The sequence below is a fragment of the Desmodus rotundus genome, chromosome 5 (genome assembly GCF_022682495.2).
Source record: "Desmodus rotundus isolate HL8 chromosome 5, HLdesRot8A.1, whole genome shotgun sequence".
Taxonomy (NCBI): Eukaryota; Metazoa; Chordata; class Mammalia; order Chiroptera; family Phyllostomidae; genus Desmodus; species Desmodus rotundus.
The window spans coordinates 145517451-145532492 of NC_071391.1; the positions used below are offsets into that span (position 1 = coordinate 145517451).

The 15042-nt window shown below is 38.0% G+C and overlaps 1 protein-coding gene across 5 annotated transcripts in view; it reads left to right on the top strand.

Annotated features, from left to right (window-relative positions):
• The window catches only part of PRKD3 (protein kinase D3), a 69473-nt gene that overhangs the window by 11211 nt on the left and 43220 nt on the right, over positions 1 to 15042 (top strand). For all 5 annotated transcript variants that reach the window (XM_053923696.2, XM_071221568.1, XM_053923697.1 and 2 more), the window contains one exon: positions 13750 to 13888. In XM_053923696.2, the coding sequence (XP_053779671.1) occupies positions 13750 to 13888 (139 nt within the window). The remainder of the gene's footprint in view (positions 1 to 13749; positions 13889 to 15042) is intronic.

Consider the following 15042-nt stretch of genomic DNA (forward strand, 5'->3'; position numbering starts at 1 on the left):
GCAGCTTCCAGATCTGTCAAATGATTGAGATGATTTCTAGTGTGTTTCCAGCTGTGAAATTCAGAGTCATTTAATCTGAATTTGATTATCACTGCTAGAGACAGGTAAAGGAGAAAGGAGTTTGAAGGGATGACCTGCTCTAAGTCTTAACTGGAAAGAAATCTTAAGCGAATATTCTCAGATTCTGGGGTTTTATAGAGAGGTTTCATGGATCCCTAACTTATCGGGAAGATAGAAAAAACCTGTCAGAAATACCTTTCTCTTGTCTTGGACATTTGCTCACCAGACACCCACTTCTTTTACCTACATATGTACAGCTCCAGGTTAATTCCCAGGATTCTCATGGCATACCAGCTTTCTAGTTCCATTTTTAGTCATTAATACATTTATCTGAACCTTCTAAAGAGAGGACACTGGTTAAATTTTAAATAATAGAAAGTTTAACCAGACATTGTCCCTTCCCTCAAAAAGCTTCTAGTCTAGGGAGGGAAACCTATTCACCAATATATAAAACATGAAAAGTAGAAAGGGAAGTTTAAAGAAAAAGTGCCCTTCTTGGGTTGATAAGGTATGGAAGGTTTCATACAGAAAGTAGCCTTTAACCTGATACTTAAAAATTGAGCATGATTTCATTAATTTGGGAGTGAAGAATACATTCCTAACAAAAGAGGATAAGCAAAGAAATGGAAGAGGGAGATAGGAAGTTATGATAGGTAACATAGAATACTCACAATAATTTGTGGTACATCTTAAACTTTAATCTCCATGCCAATTATTTTGTGATGCTACTAAAATACAGATTTTGAACCAGTAGGTCTGGGATGGGTCTGCATTTCTGTTACGCCCTTAGGAGATATTGACGCTCCTTATCCAAGGGAATATTCAACTGTCTTATTCAACAGTAAGTTGAAAGTTTGTAGAGGATATGGTCTCTGTTAAATAAACAAAGTAGGACTGAATTCCAGAGACATTTAAATTAGTTGCTAAAAGTCAGAATTCAAGCATAGGTCTGTTTTAGGTCAAAAACCTGTACACTCATTTTGCTGCATCGCACTGTCTCCCTCATCCCAATGAAAAGGTCTGCACTTCATTCCTCTAAGAGTAGAGATTGAACTAAGGTCCTTGTGCAGCAGAGTGGCATGATCAGACCTGTGTTTTGGAAAACTAAAATATGGCAACTAAGTGTGAGGTAAACTTGGGAGATTAGGTAGGAAACCAGTATGATAAAGACCTGAACTGAAGCAGTTGGAAAGTGGTGATATATTTGAAGGGGATTGGGACAGTACTGTTGGTAAAACTTGGTGTCCTGTTGAATATAGGAGAAGAGCAAAGGGTGAGAGACAGGGAGCCTGGATGACTGGATGGCTGGTGACACTGGTAACCAAGGTAGAATATCCAGAAAGTCAAGTTTTCCTGGGGGAGATAATAGGACTGAGTTTTATCAAAATTTATCTAATAAGGTAGAGTTCCTGTGTGCTATAATTTTTTTAAATAGCCAAAGTGTTTTTCACATAAAGATTTGGCACAAGGATATACACTGGGACCCTAGTGTTCTGCTAAGACTCTTAAAATGGAATCACTGCTGGTCAGGTGGGTCTTTCCCAACTCTGTCTTTCTAAAGAGACACTAACAAGACAGAAAAGTAACGAGCAGATCTCTTAGTTTGGAGGATCTGAGGAGGGACCTCTGAAAGCTAGTGAGATAAGCCCAGAGGGCAGCCCTACTTTTAAATTATGGGAAGGTGGGCTTCCCCAACTGTAATTTTATTTTAATCGTATTTTAGATATTTTAAAATGCATTTGTAATCTACTAGTGGTGATGCCAAATGTAGATTCCATCTATTTTATGTTTTTGCTTTCTTTTGTTACTATAGTTACCTTTCTGTACATGACAAACATTGCCAGAACTTATTGATCTTATAACTGAAAGTTTGTACCTCTGACCACCTTTGTGTATTTCCCCCACCTGCTACCCTCCACTTCTGGTAACCACCAATCTGTTCTCTGTTTCTGTGAATTTGGTTTTTGTAGATTCCATATATAAGTGAGAGCATACAATATTTGTCTTTCTCTGCCTGACTTGTTTCACTTAGCATGATGTCCGTAAGATCCATCCGTGTTGTCCCAAATGGCAGGATTTCCTTATTATTAGTGGCTGAATAATATTCTACTGTTTATGCATTTTATCCATCAGTGTACACTTAGGTTGTTTCCATGTCTTGGCTATTGTAAATAATGCCACGATGAACATGGGGGTTCAGATACTTATTTGAGATAATGACTTCTTTTCCTTCTGGATATACACCGAGAAATGGAATTTCTAGATCATATGGTAGTTGTATATCTCTGAAACCAACAGATTATTTATAGCGGAGCTTTGCTTTAAACCTGAAGTGGTCACTCTTTGAATTCAGTCCAATTTTCATGACACATCCTGAGGGTGGAGTAGGTGGAGTTTCTTTTGTTGTTGTTGTTGTTGTTAGCTTAAGCCTAAAATTTAGCTTCCTTTTTTTTTTTTTTTGGGTGGAAGATTTGAAACACTTCCAATATTTAGGTTACATTGATGTTGGTGATATCTTACTCATCTTTCTATCCCTAAATGCCTTACACTCGATAAAAACTTGTTAAAGGACACATTTTACCTGCTTTTAACTGCTAAAAACATGATACTTGAATACTGCAAATAATTGATAGTGGTAATTACTCTCATTGATGAAATTATTTATAGTTGTCAGAACTGCAAAGAAATGAGCAGATGAGCACTAGTATTGTTAGTTGTGCCCACCTATTCCACTAGTAGTTTAGATGGTTAAGTACAGGTTTCCCCTCTATCTAAAAGTAGAGTGTTCCTATGAAACCTTTCATAGCAGAATAGTGTAAAATAAAGAAGCATTTACTATTAATTTCTGTAGAAAAAATTTCTAACATTCCAGACCCAAAATTCAGTACATGTACAATGTCTTCATTTCATTCACTGCAGTTGAAATGCTAAATTATGTCCAGCTTTATGCTAAGAATAGCATCCTTAGGAGTTTTCTGAGGCTTTAGGTACACATTTTGCTAACAAATGCACAAAATAAATCTAGATACAGCAGAGACACAGTTCAGAGCTGTGCTAGCTTGATGCTACAGTGCGGAGTGTAGAGGGAGCCTGGTGCCAGTCTCGCTGTTCTGCCTCTTTAATATCTTGCTGCAAAACAACCACCAAATGCTGTTTCCACTTTTCACCTTTTTTTTTGTAAAAGGGAAAATCCTCTTCTGATATCTTTCAGTTAATGAAAACAGGTACTAATGCTGGTCTTTCATAAAAGTGAAGTGGCATTAAGTGAACTTTAGAAAAGAGGGGATACTTGTATTTAATTGGTAGAGCTCTTTCTGTGACTGTGCAAAAGGTCAGGTTCTTCTAGAAGACTCTGAAATTCTCAGTTATTCACTATCTGCCTGACTTAGCATGATGTTCTTAAGTCTATCCATGCTGTCCCAAATGGAAGGGTTTCCTTCTTCCCTTTTTTCCTTAAGACTTTGCACTATTTTATTGGCAAATATTACAAACCTAGTATCTAATTTTAATGTATAAGATTAAATTAAACCAGCAGTTCTCCACTGGGGTTATTTTGACCATTATGGACAACTTGGAGGAGACGGAATGAGTGCTACTGGTATTTAGTGGGTAGAGGGCAGGAAGGCAGGGATGCTGCTACAATGCACGGGAGAGTGTCCCCCCCACCCCAACAAAGAATTACCTGGCCCAGCTGCAGCTGGCTGTCTCATTGTTTGGAACATTGTCGTTCAGAAACACCAGGCTTGCGTATCCCCAGTCAGGGCCTGGGGAACAACCAGTGAATGCAGAGATGGATGGAATAGCAGAACAATGTTTCTCTCTCTCGCTCTCTCTCCCCCGCCTCCCTACTTTCCCCCTTCCTCTCTCTCTGAAGTTGAAAAATCCCTAAGATTAACTGATATAGAAACAGAATTTCTGAAGTTTGGAGAAATTGAAAACTTCTGTTAATACTAGCACAGGATCTTATTGAATTAGTGAATATGAATATCTTTGGGAAAGCTTGAGAGCTTTAAAATAGGATTTCTTGTTTAGCTTGAGTGTGTTTGTTTTAAGAATAGCACATAGACCCTGGCTGGTGTGGCTCAGTGGATTAAGCGCTGGCCTGCGAACCAGAGGCTCGCCAGTTCAATTCCCAGTCAGGCAACATGCCTGGGTTGTGGGCCAGGTCCCCATTTGGGGGTGCAAGAGAGGCAACCACACATTGATGTTTCTCTCCCTCTTTCTTCCTCACTTTCTCTGAAAATAAATAAATAAAATCTTTTAATAAATTATTTTAAAAGAATAGCACATAGTTTCCATTATAAATATGGATATAGTTAAACAAGGATGTAAAATTTTAATCTATATGTATTATTAGATTCCTATATTTTCATGTTGGTTTACAAAGCAAACTTAGCAACAAACAGGATCTCTGCCTTCTAGGAGTTTAAAGCTGAAGGGAATGCTTTTTATACTGATAAAAGCCAAAGAACTAGTGGGACTGGCAATCAGGAGAACCAAGAAAGCAGGCAGATCTAAGCAGCAGGTAGAGCTGTGATTGAGCCAAGCAGAAACTGGCTGATCAGATCTCTCCTGGGAGGCTAATACCAGAGAGTCATATTACAAATGAGCAAATCAAAATTGACGGAATAGGCCAAAAGCCCTGCCTGTTTTACAGTGATTATGTGTGCATGGATTCCCAGTGTCAAAATTACATTAGTGTTTACATCTGTACTATTTTTTGTTATTGGTTATGTTTTTTTTTTTTTAAAAAAGGAATTAACCCGCCCCCCCCCCCCAAAAAAAAAGAAGTAGCAGTGTTTTCAAATCAGACAGACCCAGGTGGTGATACAATTGTGCCATTTTCTTGTTTTGTGATTATAGACCCTTTTCAAGACACTTGACCATTTTTTCAAGTATTTTCTATTGATTATGCTATTACAGTTTTCCCAATTTTCTTTTCCCTTTATCCCCCCTCTGCCCTGCCCCTCCAACCCCCCAGCACCCCCCCAGCCCTCGAGTATCCCACCCCCCCAGTTCATGTCCATGGGTTGTACATATAATTGAGTCCTCTGTTTCCCATACCATTTTTAATCCCTCCCCATCTATTTTATGCCTGCTAACTATGCTTCTTCCCTGTACCTTTTTCACCCATTCCTCCCTTCCCACTGAAATCCCTCCATATGATGTCCATTTCTCTGATTCTGTTCCTGTTCTAGTTGTTTGCTTAGTTTTTGTTTTCATTTTCTTTTAGGTTCATTTGTTGATAGTTGGGAGTTTGTTGTCATGTTACTGCTCATAGTTTTGATCTTCTTTTTCTTAAATTACGTCCCTTTGACATTTCATATAATAATGACTTAGTGATGATGAATTCCTTTAACTTGACCTTATCTGGGAAGCACTTTATCTGCCCTTCCATTCTAAATGAAAGCTTTGCTGGATAGTGTGTTCTTGGATGTAGGTCCTTGCCTTTCATGACTTGCAATACTTCTTTCCAGCTCCTCCTCCCCTGCAAGCTTTCTTTTGAGAAATCAGCTGATAGTCTAATGGGAACTCCTTTGTAGGTAGCTGTCTCCTTTCCCCTTGCTTCTTTTAGGATTTTCTCTTTATGTTTAATCTTGGGTAACTTAATGATGATGTGCCTTGGTGTGTTCCTCTTTGGGTCCCACTTCTTTGGGACTCTCTTAGCTTCCTGGACTTCCTGGAAGTCTATTTCCTTTGCCAGATTGGGGAAGTTTTCCTTCATTATTTGTTCAAATAAGTTTTCAATTTCTTGCCGCTGTTCTTTTCCTTCTGGCACCCCTATAATTCAAATATCGGAGTGTTTCAGGTTGTCCCAGAGGTTTTTAAGACTCTCTTCACTTTTTTGAATTCTTGTTTCTTCATTCTGTTTCCGTTGGATGTTTATTTTTTCCTTTTGTTCCAAATTGTTGCTTTGAGTCCTGGTTTCCTTCCTGTCACTGTTGGTTCCCTGAATATTTTGCTTTATTTCATTTTGGCTATCTTTCATTTGTTTTTTTCATTTTTCAACCAAGCTCAATCAGATCTGTGAGCATTTTGGTTACCAGGGCTTTAAACTCTCCATCAGATAGGTTGGCTATGTCCTCACCATTTAATTCTCTTTCTGAGGTTATGCTCTGTTCTTTCATTTGGGCCACATTTCTTTGTCTCCACACACCAGATAAGTTGTAAGGGGGTGGGGCCTTAGGTATTCACCCCAGCAGGGTAACCCTCTTTGCTGCACAGCAGCACTCCCTGTGGGGGAGGTGCCAGAGGGAACAATGCAGCTGCCCTATTTGTCCCTAGCACACTTTCCATGGGACTCTTGTGTGAGACTGGGAGTTTCTTCCAATGTACCAACCGCCGTATCAACTCTGGGTCTGTTTCCCATGAAGTCAGCCCCGCCCACGTAGCTGGAGCACCCCACCGCCTTGCTGCAGCCAACCCCACCCTTGTGGTCCACCACCCTACCAGTCTGGTGGTTCTGATCGATTTTTTTCTTTAATTCCTTGGTTGTCGGAGTTCCATGCAGTTTGATTTTCTGGCACTTCTGGTTTATTGATTTTAGATTGGTTATCTTCCTTTTGGTTGTGTGAGGAAGCAAAGGGTTTCTACCTATGCCTCTATCTTGGCCAGAACTCTTAAGTCACTTGACTTTTGATTCTGATCTGTGTACTCACGAGTGTATCTCCATTTTAAAAACTATGGAGATTAAATGCAAAGCCCTTGATACAGCGTCTGGCACATAATTAATGCCCCCAAATAGTAATAGTTATGGTTTTTAATTCTCTTTAAATCTGGAAGCACCATTGGTCCTGTAGCTTCTTGAAATTTTAGTAAATAACAAAGTATCTATAGCATTCTTCCAACATGCTGTCATTGCTTTACTCTTGCCTTTTGACTTTAGTATTTGGCATATGACAAACTATTAAAAAAATAGAGCTCAGCTGTTCATTTTATTTGAGAGCTGAGATTGTTTTAGGAATTTTGAGAAAATTAAATGAGGCACCCATATCTGGTTCCTCATGCATAATAACTATGCTCAGTGAATGTTAGTTCCCCACCTTCTTGCTTTCATATCCCCAAAAGGCTTAGGAAATACCACTGCATGCCTGCTACTGTGTTAATTTGCTGAATGAACATAGTACATGTAATTAGGGTGAGAAAGAAAATTGCCAAACAACAATTCATTTTAAGCTATAATGGTGTTTACTGAAAATGAAATGATTCTAACTAAAGTTGACTGTGTGTTTTTAGCTAATTTAAAACATTTGTTCTTAGTTTTCACCATTTCCATGACACTAGACCTGAAGACTCTTTGCTTATGTATCTTTATTCAGGAGTGTTTTGGGTCTGTTCTTTGACCAAATACATTGTCTCTGCAGACATGGGTTGGGTGTAATTTTCAGGTCCTTCCAAAGAACAAAAACCCCAGCTGTTTCTTTTGTTTTCTAGAAACCAGTTGTCTTTGTGGGTGTTTGGGTTTTTTTTTCTGTCTTGTTTTTTCTACTACAGCTGGGTTGCAAAGGCTAGGTGACAACCTACTCTTTACCCTAGCCCTTTTTGTTTTGGCAAACCAGTGTCAGGCAATTGTAAATAATCTAGAGGCTCAGACTCGAAGAAGTGTTTCATTTTATTTTTGTTTTCGTTTTCAGTTCTGCTGGATATTCAGGTAAAGACCTTGGCTAGAATAGAAAATTCCAGGAAGTTTGAATTAAAGGTAATCAGAACTAATAAAAACAAGAAGGGAGGAAAATGAAACAAGATTGCTCTGGTTTGTGTCAAAGAGAGATAGCAAATGTTAAATGAAGCGCTCCTGGTTTATCCAGAAAATTCTGGGTTAGAGATTAATGATGGAAGTTCAGAATACGTTCAGAGTCCATGTTGAGTAATTTTCTTTGACTCATCTACACTCTTTGCCTTCCGTCAGTATTTAGAAACAGAATCATTGAATTTATTCTTTAATTAAATTCTTTCCTAAAAATGATGTTAAATTAGTATTATATTTGTTCCTGGGAAATAAGTTAGTGTTAAATTAGGTAACTTTGCTCATTATCCAGCAACTTTAGCCCTGGCCAGTGTGGTTGGGCATTGTCCTGCAAACTGGAAGTTTGCAGGTTCATTTCCCAGTCAGGGCACATGCCTGAGTTGTGGGTTTGGTCCCCAGTTGGGGTGTGTGCAGGAGGCAACCAATCAACATTTCTCTTTCACATCGATGATTCTCTCCCTCTCTTTCTCATTCCCTTCCTCTCTCTCTAGAGCCAGTAAAAGAAAAAAATAGCCAACAACTGTTTTTAGTAAGTGCCTGTGAAATACTAAGTTCTAGGTGCTAACGGATTCATTCAGTAGGGACCATGAAAAGAGAAGGCCCTTGCCCTCATGGTGCTTACTTACTATGATCTGGTTATTAGAAAGATGTACTGTGAAGATTTATCTGGCATCAAATGTAAAAATGATTTTCATATTCAGCTTCTAAAATTAAATGAATGTAAAGAAACCCGTAATGCTGAGAATGTTCTACATCTTGACCTGGGTGGGGGTTACGGGCATGCATGCGTGTGTATGTGTATCGTTTATCTATCTTTTAATTAAGACTAGTGCACTTACTCATTATACTTCAGTTAGACTTTTTTTCAAGTAAACTAAATGTACATTAAAATTCTTGAAGGTTTCCCATTGTACTTAGAATAAAACTCATGCTCCTTTTTAAAAAGGTGTATAGTGATAAATTATTTGTTCAGATAATATTAGATTCTGAAGCTACTTTATTAACAAGTAAAAATGGTATGTGACCATATAGAATTAAAAACTAGAAAACTTCCTACCTCATTGACATCTGCAGGGTTTTAATGACATGACTTGTAAACTGTTTACATAAAGAACTCTCAACATATAATGTTACTTGAAGGAGTTATATTTGCAAGTATTGCAACTTTTTACTTATAACAAGTGTAAGTGAATAACATAAAAATAACTTCTAATACGGTTATCGAAAGATAACATGATCTGTTTCTTTATTCTTGAAGCCATCTTTAATGCAAAGCAAAGAAAGAGTCTGAAGTATGCAAAGAGAACTCCTAAGAGGTGGGAATTTGATAACTTTATGATAAAATTCTATTAATTTTCCTTATGGATTGGGAACATACTTCATTTTGCACAGTCAAGAATAGTCATTGGCACAGTCTGTAAAAACAAATCCAGAAGAGCCTGGGGAATTTTGAAAGAGGCCAGATTAAAGGCCTGTTTTGCTTCTACCCTGATGTTCTTGCTGTTTCTTTCATTTCCTCTTTCTTCTTTTAATCAATGCTGAGGTAGGCTAGGAGAGGAAATATGGGCATGTCTAGTTTTCAGAAGTTTGTCAACTTCCTTCCACGTTTTCCATTCTCTCTGTGCTCTTATTCCCTTATTTCCTAGAGCAGTGTTTCTCAACTTTAGCACTTTCAACATTTTCGGTGAGACAGTTCTTTGTTCTGTGGGCTTTCCTGTGCATTGTAGGCCATTTAACAGCATCTTTGGACTCTATCCATTGGATGCCAGTACCTCAAGATGTAATAATCAAAAGTGTTTCAAGACATTGCCACATTAAAAAAAAAAAAAAAAAAAGACATTGCCACATATCTTCTGGGGGACAAAATCGCCCCAGTTGAGAACCACTGTCCTAGGAGAATAAACTTAATACAGTAAATCCTCACTTGACAGGTTCATTGTCTTTAAATGAAACAATATATAATGAAACCAATTTTACCAATTATATATTTTAATATATATATGAATTATGAACCAGAGTTAAATTCCTCATCTTATGAGTTAAATTATAGTATCTCATCATCGTAACGAAGTGGCATTATTCAAGGACCTGCTGTAATAATGATCTATGTAATTTACCAAAGATAGTTTCTAAGGAAAAGCATTCCTTGTTGCCTTGCTACTTTCTTACTGTATAAACCAGACCCTGATACTTCTTTCCTGACGAATTCCTCAGGAGCTTGCTCTGGTCTCTTCCTGTTCCAGTTCCTGCTACACAGTGCTGTCAGCATCATCAGTTTAAAATAGAGATTTGATCATGTTACTACCTTGTTCTGGGACCACTGTCCCTCACCCTTGGATATAGGATAATAGTATGAACCACTAGTATTAATTGATCACAGTGCTGAGTGTTTTATAGCTATCATGTAATTTAATTTTTACAAGGACCTTATATAGCCATTGTCTTGTTATTCTCAATTTATAGACAAGAAGCTGACCATGTAGAGGATAAGCAGCTTATCTGAGGTGCTATAGTTAGTAGGTGGCAAAGCTTAAACCCAGTTCTATTGGCTCCAAGTTTTTCTATTAGGATGGCCCTCGTGGGGCTTCTGTGTGCATGTTTACCCCCTTTCTACTTCATTCTTCAGTCACAAAGGTCCGCTTACCTTCTCCCAGTTACCTTGTATTTTCTCAACCATGACTTTACACTTCACTTTCACTTTCTGCCCTTGGAAACCCTGCTTCTCTTTTTTTTATGATTCTACTCAAGTATCACTGTTAAAGTGCTATTCCACCTTCCCAGCTAAAGTTTTTTGTTCTATCTTCCAGAACTTTGTTTATTTTTCATTTTTGGCAGTTCCCTTATCATGTTGTGTAATATTTGTGTTTATTTCAATCTTCCTGTTGCATTGTAAGTTCCTGGAAGACAAGGACCGTTTTGTCTCTACAAACTGCAAGACCAGTGCCTTACATTTAGCAGACATGTGAAAAATGAGAATTTTTAAAATGAGTTTTATTCATACAAATATTTTTAGAGATTTTATTTTTATAAGGATGGAATGTGGAATCTTTTACTAATCCTTGACCATTGTTACAACCAAGTTATGGGTATGCTTTGTACCCTATTGGATGTTGTAGAATTTAACAACAAAAAATTTAATAGCCCTGGCTGTGATGGCTCAGTAGATTGAGAGCTGGCCTGCGAACCAAAGGGTCACCAGTTGAATTCCCAGTCAGGGCACATGCCTGCGTTGCGGGCCAGCTCCCCAGTTGGGGGCATGCGAGAGGCAAACACAAATTGATGTTTCTCTCCCTCTCTTTATCCCTCCTTTTCTCTAAAAATAAGTAAATAAAATCTTTTTAAAAATTTAATATAAAGTTTTAGATTCTATTTTCCCTCTTTTCCATTGAAAATACTTAGTGTTAAGTATATATTTAAAGCATATTATGAAATTTTATAAACATTTTAAGAAAGTATTTTATTTACTTTTAGAGAGAGGGGAAAGGAAGGAGAAAGCGGAAGAGAAACATCAATGTGTGGTTGGCTCTCGCATGCCCTCTAGTGGGGGGCCCAACTTGGCTCGGAACTCAGGCATGTGCCCTGACTGGAAATTGAACCCGTGACCCATTGGTTCACTGGTCAATGCTCAGTCCACTGAGCCACACCAGCCAGGGCAGTGGAATTTTATAAATATTAATGGTAACAAATAATTGAAAGAATAATTGGTACTATAAAAATTTCTGTATTATTTCTAAATATTTCTGCATTTTCCACTCTTTACCCATGATTTAAAAAATACAAATAAACTCTTTAGTTTCTAATAAAGTCATTGTTTTCAATTTTTAAAATTTAACTTATTCAGCCCTGGCTGGTGTGGCTCAGTGGATTGAGTGCCGGCCTGTGAACCAAAGGGCTGCCAGTTTGATTCCTAGTCAGGGCACATGCCTGGGTTTCAGGCCAGATCCCCAGTTAGGGGCACCACAAGAGGCAACCACACATTGATATTTCTCTCCCTTTCTTTCTCCTTTCCTTCCCTTCTCTCTAAAAATAAGTAAATAAAATCTTTTTAAAAAATTAACTTATTCAGAAAAAAATTGACACCTTTTTGGAGACATAGACAAGAATTTTTAATGGGAAAATTAAGGTCAGAAACTAAGACAAGGCAAGGTTTGTGTTTCTACCTATAACACATGCCATGAGATCCTACCTAGCCTGATGCTAGAAGTGGGCCACAGATTTGGCTTTGCTTTTGCTGTGGGCAAAGTAAATAAGAAAACATGATCAGTTACCTGATCAAATTGTTCATACTATAAAACCATCCAGAGAAATTTCTTATATGGGTCCTCACAAAGGACTGTCGTATCAAATCGGTGAGCCATATCCTCATCAACATCCTTGCGCTAAGTGCAGTGATAGTTTAGTGAGAGTACTCCATATCAGGCCGTTCAGTTCAGGCCAGTGACATACTGCGTAGCTTATTAAAGGATATTCTATGAGGAGCCAAAATGAGAGTACACAATTCTAAGATTAAGTAAATGGGAAATATCTACAGCAGCATTTCCCAAGGCAGACGGTCTCTTTTTTAAACATAATTATTTTATAAAACAAGTACTTAAAATTTTCTCTTAAATAATTTTATTAACTATAAACAGTTTTAGAACACGTACCTTCATATTTTAGTCCTTGGAATACTAATCCCTAAATTATCTTAGCACTATAGTCACAAGATTTAGATGAACTGAAATAATATACTTAGGGCAAATGTGAACAGAGCTGCAAGTCTGCTACTCTGGCTAAAGGTTTTTGTTGTTGTTGTTTTTTAAGATACCATAATAATCATGTATTTGTAATTACAGTGACTAGATTAAAGAAAATATTAGATAAATGCTGGAGGCTACCGAGGCATTTAGCAAAAATATTGGATTTTTGGAACTTTTGTGACTGTGGTTTGGGAATTGTTGACCTACCAGCACTATTCATTTTACTCTGATGATGGAAGTGTTCCTTTGTGCACTGTTCAAAATGGTACTGTGTTGGCAACCATTCAAGGCCTGGCAGGTCCGTGGTATTCGTGCAGTTGGAATAATATTCACAGCGCCGTTGGGATGTCTGACATGCCTTTTATTCATGGGTGGGTGAGCCATGCACGCTGCAAGCCGCCTGTCCTTCTGCATGTCTCTGTGTGGTACATGTCATGTGCCTTGCTCCCCAGCATGGCACCCATCGTGGCAACCGTCCCCTTGCATGTAGTCTCACTAGTGAGAAGTCCTTACTTGTTTAAGTACTAGAGGGGAACAAAGCCGGAAAACTGCCAGAACATTTCATAACATAATTCTGTGCATGCGAGCCCAGTTCGGGTTATGGGAACGGTTTATTGGACCCAGTCTCAAGGCTATGAGAACACTATTTATCAGGCCCCTCTAAGGCTGTGGGAACACTGCTTCCCTTAGTTACCCAGACACCTGGGTGAGTAAGCCAGACTGCCTCCACTTACCATGTAATGTAGCTAGTGTGACTGAGGAACTCAACTTCTAATTTAATTTAATTTTAATTAACTTAAATTTAAGTAACTGCACATGGCTAATAGCTAAACACATAGGAAACTCAGTTCTAGAGGAGAGGAAAAACTGCTTTCCTTTCAGGCTATGTAAGATAGAGTAGCAATAAGTTCAAACTTATATTCTCCATCTGTACTTGAATAAAGAAATCCTGTATTTCTAAGAGACATGTATTTTAAGATAATCAGTGGTTATATTTAAGTTTGCTTTTCTATTTTGAACTTGAAAATTAACCAGGATGCTTGAATAGAGTACATGATCGATCTTATAGGTATTAGTAAAATTGTTAGCAAATAGACAGTGTTAAGCTAAAAACTACATTTAAAATTCTTTTGTGAGATTGAGACATTTACTTATAAAAGTAGAAAGCTATAGTTATACTGATATAAGACTATTTTCCTGCAGTTTCCAGAGTGTGGGTTCTTTGGCATGTATGACAAAATTCTTCTCTTTCGCCATGACATGAACTCAGAAAATATTTTGCAGCTGATTACCTCCGCAGATGAAATACGTGAAGGCGACTTGGTAGAAGTTGTTCTTTCAGGTAAGTAAATAGTTTTTTTAATTTTGTTGCCTTTTTTTTTCAACAAGCTTTATTTTTGTACTAAGTGCTAAATTCAGTTATACTTTGTACTATAGTTGCTGACTTCTTTCATCTATAATAATGGTTATCATGTGATTTTAACTTTCAGAAAAATTATATCACAGATGAGAACATAGGAAAATAATCCCTGAATTAACTTACTGGGTGTTACTAAGCTAAGGGAAATTATCAGTTGAACTAGAAGAGGAATTGAATCGAAGAAATGAAATAAATACACTAAAATTCTGTTCTCCTTTCTTCATTTTTGTAAAGAGTATAAAAGAAGAGAATTGGGGTTCAGAAAAGAAAATCAGAAAAATAGAGAAGTAATGAAGATGTGGAAGAGGCAACTACAGTGCTGGTTGTTGCCACAACTTAAGTCATGCTTCTTGTTGTTCTCAGTGGACATTTTCTTACCTCTCTTCTTTCCCTCTCTCACCGATTCTTGCCATTCATTGTTCCTTAGCTCCTGATATTTCAGATAGCATGCAGTAAAAGGTGGACAGGATTGTTAGTGACAATTGTAAAGGAACAAAGAATGCATATAGTAAGCCCACAAAACTTGTTTGGCAGGGACTTAGGGAGAGAGTAAAAAAGCAAGAAGAAGGGAGGGAAAGAAGAGATGGAGGAGAAGGAAGGGAAGAAAAGAGAGGAATGCCAGCCAAGAGTCCAGGGTCCTACCATGAGTTTTACCTCTTTCAAACTCATTTTTGTAGCCTGTTCTTAAGATCCTCTCTGACCATCACTTTTCCTTATGAGTCCCTGATCCTTCCCATTGATTTAGCACCTACATCAATCACTCATTTGCTGTATCACAACCCCAGACATCTCTATACTTCTCAGTCCTTCTGTTCCTCTTCACTTTGAAGGGGCATCAGTCTCTATCCTCTCTAGAGGTCATGCTCACATCCATTCCTTCTTTGTTATGGACCCTTCATCAGGCCACTGTGGATAGTAATGACTTGTGGTGTAGGTGAGATGATGTCTATTGGTAGATGTGTCCACTGGTCAGTTGCTTACAGAGGGGAGAGGAGACTATTAACCCCTAGGACTATGGAGAACAGACAGAGAGCACACCCTGAGAGCTTAAGTTAGAACTGAGTACCTTTCTCACA